At 48.8% G+C, this 10,325-nt stretch overlaps 1 protein-coding gene across 2 annotated transcripts in view; it reads right to left on the reverse strand.

Annotated features, from left to right (window-relative positions):
- Nucleotides 1–10,033, reverse strand: part of LOC105034138 (uncharacterized) — a 48,713-nt gene extending 38,680 nt beyond the window's left edge. The window contains exon 1 of one of the 2 annotated variants that reach the window (XM_029261512.2): nt 9,794–10,033. In XM_029261512.2, the coding sequence (XP_029117345.1) occupies nt 9,794–9,939 (146 nt within the window). In that variant the 5' untranslated portion in view covers nt 9,940–10,033. The remainder of the gene's footprint in view (nt 1–9,793) is intronic. The other variant, XM_010909187.4, reaches the window with a different exon arrangement.
- Nucleotides 10,034–10,325: the final 292 nt, after the last annotated feature.

Consider the following 10,325-nt stretch of genomic DNA (forward strand, 5'->3'; position numbering starts at 1 on the left):
AGTCCTGCTGTTGGAGAAGCTCGGACATTGACGAAGTCCAGAAAAAGTTCAGAGTAAAGTTGTTCGTGGCGAAAGAAGTCTAGAAGAGATTCGAAGAATAGACGATCACTGTAGAAAATCGGCTGATAGTGAAGATCAGAGAGCATTTGGAGCAGCCCGGTAGATGAATGAAGGAGCCCACTATCGGAGAAGTCCGGATGGTATTATGGAAGCTCGGACGGTCGGGGGAGTTCAGAAAGACGCTGCACAAGGTCGGAAGCCAGAAGAGCCCTGGAAGGGTCGGCCTTTTACGAACTTCGGCTGGAGTTATTTTATACCCAACACCAATCCCCCTACTTCCGAGTTCGGGTTCCGAATGAAGGAAGTATAGAGAAATTTTCAAAGCCGAAGTTGCCTCCCTTGATTTCCGCACTCGGTTGTTTTCAGATATTTTGACGTTTGGCGCACTGGTGCTGGAGCCTTTTCAAATCGAGGCGATCCAAAAAGATTTTTTCAGAATTTCCGCTAGAGCGTTGCTCTAGATACGGCGCAATAATGGTTCTGTCAGCTGTCAGCCGCTTTCAGCCGCCTGTCATGGTGAGTGGGACACGTGGCGGTTGTAAATCGACCAGAGGAGATCCTCAATCATTACTGCGCTGGACCTTATCGCTTATTTAAACCCGCCTCCCTTCTTCAGGGGTCTCACTTTGTCTGGAAGTTTCTTCGGTCCCTCCTCCTTCCTGAGAGTTTCGTTCTTCCCCAGCGTCCTTCTCGGCCTTAGGCGTTCTTCGAGTCGTCCCCATCTCTGCATCCTTCGGACCAGCCTAGGTTAGTTCCAGAACTCTCCCCCTATATATTTTTTTCTTGCTGTTCTTCTTCCGTCTTTCCTCCTTTACATTCCGCCTGTTCGGTTTTCCACGAGCGTCCCGTTTCCTATTTTTTTCAATTTTTTGGGATTTTTAGGGTTTTCACTTGATTCAAAATGTCCTCCAACACTTCCTCCTCTAGCAGTTCTAGGAGTTCGTCCATTCCAACCCCCAAAATCTTAGTTCTGTAGATGAACCTCGTCCGATCTTTGTACCAGACACCATCTCCAGCTCTCTCACTCCGGAGGAACTCTCACTGATTAGGATTCAGTACGGGGTTCCTCCGGAGTACGAGCTGGAGCTTCTCGGACCGACTGGCCGGGCTAGCGCCCCTCCCCTCAACTTCTTCTGTTTATACCAAGAAGCTTTCCGCATCGGGCTCCGACTTCCGCTTCCACCTTTTGTTATTGCTCTCTTTCGCTTCTTAAACATTTCTTTAGTTTCTGTAGCACCGAACTCCTTTAGATTTCTGATAGGATTTCTTTCCCTCTGTAGTTTAGCTGAAGTTCGGCCAACCCTTTCTTTGTTTAGGAATTTTTATACCTTCAAGCGTCATCCTTCGGCAAAGGACTGGTGGTACTTCTCCCCTCAGTTTGATAGAAAGGGGTTGCTGAAAGATGCCCCCTCTTCTATCTATAACTGGAAGGAGAGGTACTTCTACGTTCGATGCCCGACCTTGGAGTTGGGGTTGCCTCCTTGGGGCTCCCTGAGGGATTCCGTCCGTCGGGCTTCTAGCCTGGGACAGGACGATCTTGAAGCCTCCAATAAACTCGAGGCTTATCCAGCTCCTCTTCTCTCCAACCTCCTGAAGGAACAACTCTTGTTCAACGTCGGCCTAAGCCCTCTCAACCCTGCCGGTATTGTTATATATATATTTTTTTTTTTCTTTGTCGTTCGCTGCTTCCCCTTTCTTCTTGTTCTTTTGTTAAGCTGTATCGATCCTCATTCACTGCAAATATGGATGCCGACGCGGCTCGAATGTTAGCCCAGGGTCTCAAGACCCACAAAAGGAAAGGCGCAGCATCCTCGAGGGCGGCGAAGAGGGCAAGGGCAGAAGAGACCAGCCCGGCCGCACCTGCCCAGGCGGCCATTGCCGTCGACGCTTCCTCCGACATCGAGCCCGCAGTCCCCCGGGCCTCTTCAAGGAGCCCCCGGCCGAGGTTCCCGCTCCAGAGGTCCGATCCGAGGAAGTACCGGGGGTCGAATGGAGAAGGAGAAAGAAGACATTGGCCCGAAGGAGCGGCAGCAGCAGGACTGCCATCAAGGGGGCCGATGGCTCTGAAGAAGATCCGGAGGAGAATCCCTTCAACAATAGGGATCTAATAAAGAGATTGGTCGACGGGTGCATCCTGCCCGAGATCGTCCACAAGATCGTTCACGCCGATCCTGAGCAGCGGGTCTGGGATTCTCTGGGATCCTTTCTCAAGGTAGGTCAATTTACTCCTTCCTACCTCTTTACTTTGCTTATTCCTCGATTTTTATATTGACTCCCTGGCCGCTCTGGCAGATTGGACACCAGCTCATCGCCAACATCGAGATGATGAATGATGCTAGGAAGGAGGCCGCCCAGGCGAAGGAAGGTCGCCTGGCCGAGGCCGCCCGCCTCAAGGAGAAGATTGCCGAAGTCGCGAGTCTCCAAGAGGCGCTACAGAAGGAGGGGCAGATCTCGACAGACTTGAGGGCCACCTTGGAGGAGGAGAGAAAGAAAGCAAAGGCCGAGATCTCCGAGTTGAAGGCACAGATCTCGACCTTGGTCTCGGAGGTAATGGTCCGAGCAGTGGAGTTCAAAACCTCCTCCGAGATAAGGGATCTGAAGGTCGAGTTCGGCCAGACCGCCTTCATCAAGGGCTTTGAACTTTGCCAAGAGAAGGTGGTCGGGAAGTATCCCGAGCTGGACCTCGGCTTCCTGGATGAGGCGTCCGATGACGAAGCCGGGCCTTCTGAAGCTGCTGCCGATCTTCCTCCAGCCGAGACTTCTTCCACTGCCGCGGCCGACCTTCCGGGGGCGCCGAGCTCCCCCACTTCTGCCCCAGAGATCCAAAACCTCTAATTTTGTATTTTTTTCTCTTCTTTTTTTTTTGCGTTGCAACTTTTTCTCGTTTTCTTATACTTAAGAACTATTTAATCAATGAAATCGGATTCTCCTTTACAGAGAACTCCTTTGTCTTACTCTGCATTCTTTTTCTTCTCTTTTGTTTTCTTGCACTAATTTGTGTTGTGGCGCTCGTCTTCCAACGACAGTGCCCTACCGAAGCTCTTCCCCTACCACAGGAGATTCCTCTGAAGTCGATGATCCGAGACCTCAGAAGGAAAGTTCGTCACTTGACGAAGAAATCAAAGAAGCTAGATGACGAACTTCACCGGCTGAGGAAGAGCCATTCGAAAGTCACTGCGGAGGCTGCTCGCTTTCGAAACCTCCACAAAAAGGGTTTCATGGACTACACCTGGAGGAAGGCTGACTTCGTAACGGAGCTTGAGGAACTCCGAAAACGTGCCAGCGACCGATCTTGGACTCAGACTTCCAAGATCAGCTCCCTTGAAGTCGAGCTGGCGGCTGCACGGGAGAAGATTGACCAGTTGGAAGGGAGCTCGTTCTGGCTCGCAACTCAGGCCGACCACGACCGAGACTGGTCGAAGAAATTCTCCGACCTTCAGAAGCAGCTGCAGGACGCCGAGGCGACCTACAATGCCTACCGAGTCGGCTAGTGCGGGCAAATAGACGACTACCGAAGGAAGCTCAAGACGGCGACCGACGAGGTTGCCCGCCTTCAGAGGCAGTTATCTGAGAGAGTCCAGGCCGTCTCTGCACAAGGCTCCGACGAGCTCCGCTCCTTGAGGGGGACCATGGAAGAACTGTCTGTGGCCCTTGGGCAGGAGAAGGCCGAACTGCAGCGGCTGAAGATTCAGCTGGCCTACAAGTGGCAGACGATCAGGGATGCCGAGGCGGAGTCCGAGGTTCTGAGGAAGAGGCTTCGAGAGTCGAAGGGCAAAAGCCGACGGTTCCACCAGATGTACTGGGAGATGCTTTTAAGAAAGAAGAAACTGGAAGAAGTTGAAAACTTAAAGCAATCCCTGACAATGACTGAGATCGAGAGTTCGAAGTCGGAAGAAGCCGAGCTTCCTTAGAGCTTCTCTTACCTTTTGTTCTTCCATGTATTCTTTTCTTTTCTTGTCGTTTTTCTTTTTTGGTCTTCAAAAGCTTTGTAATGCACACTTTACTAATGAAATGAAAAGGAATTTTCTCGTTACCTTGTCTATTCTTGCTTTGAGTTGTTGTTTACCGAGCTTCCTTCGTCTTTTGTCTTATTCAATGTCGACATCATTTGAAGGTTCCTGATCGTCGCCGTGCTGATTTGCTCTTTTTATTCATGACTGAAGGTCTTTTCGAGACCACTCGAGTTTGACACTTCCTCCCGATGCTCGAGCTTGGGGGTCCGAACTTCTCGTTACCTTGAGGAAGTCGATTTTCTCCTGCCAGTGTTGGGTTCCCTCTTAGAGACTGAGGGTTTTTGACAAGAGTCTCCTTCTTCGTTGAGACGAGGTTCTTTGTGTCTTCGATGTAGTTTGTTTTTCCCTTATCACTGGCGTGGCTCGTCGCTTTCCCTTTTCTCTCCTTTTTTTTTTTGTTCAAGTGAAGATTTTCCCTCTGCTCTTAACGGGGTTGTAGGGGTGTAAAGGAGCCGTTGAGGAGGTTTTCTCCCTCATCCGGTCTTAAACGATCAGATCTTCGTTCGTGTCAGGACGAGGTTCTCCTCCTGTTCCTGACGCAGTCAATTTCAGCTCATGTTAGGGCGAAATTTTTCTCCTATTCCTAACAGGACTGTGGGGGCACATAAGGACCGTTGCAAGGGCCTCTCCCCCCATCCGGTCTCTAAATAATCGGACCTTCGACCTTGCTCATGTTAGGACGAGGTTCTCCTCCTGTTCCTAGCATGGCTGTGGAGGCGCATAAGGGCCGTTGCAAGGCCTCTCCCCCCATCCGGTCTCTAAATAATCGGACCTTCGACTTTGCTCATATTAGGACGAAGTTCTCCTCCTATTCCTAACATGACTGTGGGGGCGCATAAGGGCCATTGCAAGGGCCTCTCCCTCCATCCGGTCTCTAAATAACCGGGCCTTCGACTTTGCTCATGTTAGGACGAGGTTCTCCTCCTGTTCCTAACATGACTATGGGGGCGCATAAGGGCCGTTGCAAGGACCTCTCCCCCCATTCGATCTCTAAATAACCAGACCTTCGACTTTGCTCATGTTAGGACGAAGTTCTCCTTATGTTCCTAACATGGCTGTGGGGGCGTATAAGGACCGTTGCAAGGGCCTCTCCCTCCATCCGATCTCTAAATAACCAGGCCTTCGACTTTGCTCATGTTAGGATGAAGTTTTCCTCCTATTCCTAACATGACTGTGAGGGCGCATAAGAGCCGTTGCAAAGACCTCTCCCCCCATCCGATCTCTAAATAATCGGGCCTTCATTTGTGTCGGGACGAGGTCCTCCTCTTGTTCCTGACACATTTAGTTTCAATTGTCTGAAGGAGCTACTCCCTATCGTCACAAGCTCATGCCAAGAAAAAAGATATGCGAATATGAAAGAAACTTTTATTTAAGGCAAAATTATTGTAATACATTCGTAGATTTTTCGAATCCCATAGTCGCGGAAGATCTACTCTCCATCGGGGTCCTCCAGAGATGGTATTGATGATCCCGATTGGAGGCCGATCTTCAAGCTGTTCCTCCCTCCTCGGTGGCTCCGGTTGTGGCAGGGCCCTCGGTCGATCTTTCCTACCTTCAGGCCTACATCGAATGAACCTGTCGAGCCGACCTCGTCTGATGAGCTCCTTGATCTCGTCTCGAAGCTGAATACACTCCTCCGTGTCGTGGTCGTAGTCACGATGATAGAGGCAAAATTTGTTAGGATTGCGCTTCCCGAGATGTGTGCGCATCCTTTCCGGCCTTGACAGCTGCTCCCTGACCTCCATCAGCACTTGAGCTTTTGGAACATTGAGGGGGGCGTAACTGTAGAATCTTCCTGGGGGAGAGCTACGTCGAACCCTGCGGTCCGAGCTTCTCTGCCTACGAGCCCGGGGAGGAGTGCGGACACGCTTGTGTCCGGGGGGAGTTCGAGAACGTGATCGAGCTTCACTCGGTCCTTTTTCAACTGCGAGCTTGCTGGAGTCACCCGCCTGCCGCTCCTTCGCGGCCTCCTCGTCCTTCAGCTTGAAGGCTTTTTCTGCTCGGACATATCCTTCGGCCCGAGCCAGCAGATCAGCGAAGTTTCTGAGATACTTCTTTTCCAGGAAAAACATAAGATCATTCTTTTGAAGACCGCTCTTCAGGGTGGCCATTGCAACTTACTGGTCTAAGTTCCGAACCTCCAATGCGGCGGCGTTAAAACGATTAACGTAAGTTCGGATGGATTCTCCCTCCTTTTGCTTGATGTTAATGAGGGACTCCGAACCTCTCCGGTGACGTCGGCTGCTGACGAAATGAGCCACCAACTGGTGGCTCATCTGATCAAAGGAGAAGATGGTACCCAACTTCAATGCCGAGTACCAATTTCTTGCTGCTCCCTTCAGGATGGATGGGAAAGCTCGGCACAGGATGGCGTCTGGCGCGCCATGGAGCAGCATCATTGTCCGGAAGGCCTCCAGGTGGTCAACCGGATCCGAGGTCCCATCGTAGCTTTCGAATTGGGAGAGCTTGAAGTTTGGCGGGATTGGTTCCTGCATGATCATTTGAGAGAAAGGATGGTCAGTACAGATGTCCTCACCGTAAGCAGTGGAAGCATGACAGAGCTCTTCGATCCGTCGGTTCATCTCCTAAAATCTTTGATCCAAGAGGTCCTCTCGACTGCGAGTCTCGAGGATCTTCTAGTGGAATGGAGATAGGAACCTTCCGGGGGTGGAATCGTGATCAGATGGAGGGCTCTCCGTCTTTTGCTTCCCCTTTCCGGGGAAGACAGGACGACTGGCCCAAGTGGCCCACCCGGTTGCCGGATTCTGGAACTCCGGCGATGCTCTTTCCAGTCGCACCGATGCCTGCGGCTGCTGCTGCATGGCCTGCACTGCTTCAGTGAGGCTCCTGACCTGCTGAACCAGCAAGTCGAACTGCTCCATGCCGACTGCCGTTGCCGGAGGAAGAGGAGCCTGGGAAACTGGAGACGAGGTCGGAGCTTGCGGGTCTCACTGAGATATGGCCGCGGAGGCCGTGGATCGCCTGGTGGATGCCTTTTGGGGAGGCATCAGGTGGAGATCTGGCAGAAGAAGAAGGAGAAAATGTCGAGGAAGATGACCGAAGACAATCCCGTTGAGTACTCATTTAAGAACAAGGATACTGCGAAGACACAGCCCCTTCCTCTAGCACCAATTCTGTTGGTGCAAAATTCCACCGACATCAGAGAAACTGGAGTCGAGGGGATCGCATCCGCCGCCGGAACCTGCAAGGAAAGTCTAAACCGGAGTTGGGGGTGCTCCGGCAAGACCCTCCGACGCTCAAGTCAGTACTCTGCCTCAACAGAAATGAAGCACTCGAATGGGATTTTAGCAGAATTTCGAGATAGAGTTTAGAGCTTAGAGAAGAACATATCTGGGGGTCCCTTTTTATAGACGGAGAGCGTAACTGATTGACAGCGACGTCTGTAACCGCCTGGTAGTGGACTGTTCAGGGCCATGCGGAGTTTGTTACGGAGAGTAGTGGCGTCAGGGGGCCGTTCAGGGCCACGTGGAGTTTGTTATGGAGAGTGGAGTGATATCCGTTGTCGCGACTTGCCAGAGAGTAGTGGGGCCGCGTGGAATCTGTTACAGAGAGTGGAGTGGGGTAGTGGCCATTGTCGCGACTTACCAGAGAGTTCGATCTGACAGCTGAAGCTTGGCTGGGACATCTGATGGAGTGGAATGACTCTCTGTCTCTGCAATCTAAGAAAAGCTCAGATGTTTCCGAGGTTGCTGACGAATCCACTATTATCGGATGCCTTGGGTGCTGATTGGGCGCTGATGCTGCAGGTAGAAGTCATCTGCTGTAGAAGCTCGGACAGAGACTTTCTGTTGGAGAAGTCCGGTAAGAGTCCAGTTGCAAGGAGAGCCCGTCTGCGATTTGCCTGATGTGGAAGCTCATCTGTAGATTGTCCGCCGGAGAGATCCAGTTTCATGAGGAATCCGACAGAGGATCGTCCGACAGTGGAGTTCGAATGGCGCTGTGGAGATTCGTCCGCTGAAGGAGTCTTGAGGACACCAAGGAAGGTCGAACATTGGAGGAGTCCGGGATTCAATTCTGTCGTAAAAGTTCGGACGAAGTCCGGCTCTTGTAGGAGTTCAGATAGAGACTTCTTATTGTAGAAGCTCGGACGAAGACCGGCTGTCGTGGAAGCTCGGATGGAGACTTCTTATTGTAGAAGTCCCGCTGCTAGAGAAGCTCGGTCATTGACGAAGTCCAGAAGAAGTTTGGAGTAGAGATCCGGTGGAGCCTATCCGTCGTAGAAGTTCGTCTGGGATCCGACTTTTATAGGAGCTCAGGTGAAATTAGCTCGGATGAAATTCGGAAGGCGATCGGCCGCCGTAGAAACTTGAATGAAATCTGGTTACTGCAGAAGTCCTGCTGTTGGAGAAGTTCGGACATTGACGAAGTCCAGAAGAAGTTCGGAGTAAAGTCGTTCGTGACCGAAAGAAGTCTAGAAGAGATTCGGAGAATAGACGATCAGTGTAGAAAATCGGCTGATAGTGAAGATCAGAGAACATTTGGAGCAGTCTGGTAGATGAATGGAGGAGCTCACTATCGGAGAAGTCCGGATAGTATTATGGAAGCTCGGACGGTCGGGGGAGTTCAGAAAAATGCTGCACAAGGTCGGAAGCCGGAAGAGTCCTGGAAGGGTCAGCCTTTTACGAACTTCGGCTGGGGTTATTTTATACCCAACAGTAGTTTTAGCCAGTTCCAACTGAAAACTGACCAAAACTAACTATAGATGCCTTTTCTTGAGTATTGTTTTGGTGTTTACAATCACGTTGCGATCATGTTTTTATTTATTTGGTGCATAGGCCATACAATATTAATTTTTAATGATTCTTCATTTTTTCTAGAGTCAAAACAAGAAAAAGATAATGAGTACAACCTTGATGGGATGAGGCTTCTAAAAAGGCCCTTGCTACAGCATCTCACAAGACCATATTGGACAACTAAATAAGAGACATTTCAAATATATGACATCTTCTTTTACATAGAATAAATAACATTCTTTAATTATATGCAAATGATTAAATAGCCATTTAACCTCAAAAATATAAGAATTCAATGTATTTGTGACCTGTGAGTTGTATTAGAAAATGACAGAATGATTTGAGTGCACTTGGCACTAAAAGAATTTAAAATTGGCAAATACAATGAATCTTCTAACATATGAATTGGCAACATCTCATCATAATACAAATTTTGCCTACTTTGTTTCGGATCATAAATATGATAAATTTTGACATAGAATCCGAAGAAAGGATCATTTTCCCACGATACCTTCAGCACGCATGTCCATAGATTTCAAGAAAGCAGTTGAGAGCACCACATAAGTGATTAAAAAGCAAAAGGAAAAAAACACTAAAGAGAATACACTAAATGTGTCTAAATCAACATATAGTATCCAATATCCACACCCTTGTCATCAAATTTATTAATGTTTTAAGAAAAACCAATACAAAGATTCTCCTCCAGAAACAAGGACAGCTAATCAAGCTAATCGAATTCAAATCCACATCTAAACAAAGATAAAGTAAAGATATAAAAAGGGGCGTCTTTTCGATGGATTCAATCAGAAGATATTAACAGCCAAAACGAAATCTATCACAGCCTTCAAGAACCAAAACTCCTAACTTTCCAAAAAGCAATTAAACAACAAATTCACCATCTAGAGAAAGAAGAAGATGAAAAAGAAGGTGGAAGAGAGCATGAAAGCGATCAAAAAATAAAAGTACCTTTGTAGCTTTGCGTAAGCTTCTGCTCTCCTCTGCTGGATTCCGAGAAACCTTCGAAGGAGATCGACGAGTTTCGCCGACCTCGAGCCGCCATCGACGTCCATGGCTTCCTCGCCTCTCGCATCATCTCCCTCGCAAACTTCCATTCCCTTTCTTCTCTCTACTTCAGATAACTCTCCACCCGATTATTTGCAGGGCTTCGCTTTCGGTCTGGCTATTTTATTGCCCGCCCTCGACCACCTTGAGCCCGGACCTGCTTAGACTTGGGACGGGTTCGGATTCAGGAACCAAAAATATTTGAAGCGAATAATCTTACCCTGTTTGGATCACAGAAGAGGAAGGATTACCAGACCGGCTAATCTAAGACTGCATTTGGTATCGCCGTACAATTTTAAAAGATAAATTAAATTATCTTTAAAATAAATTATTATCATTAAATTATCAATAATATTAATTATTATATTTGATATATACAGATAATATTACAGTAAAATTATTAAAAATTCTGATTGATATATTTAGTATGGCAATC

The sequence above is a fragment of the Elaeis guineensis genome, chromosome 11 (assembly GCF_000442705.2).
Source record: "Elaeis guineensis isolate ETL-2024a chromosome 11, EG11, whole genome shotgun sequence".
NCBI lineage: Eukaryota > Viridiplantae > Streptophyta > Magnoliopsida > Arecales > Arecaceae > Elaeis > Elaeis guineensis.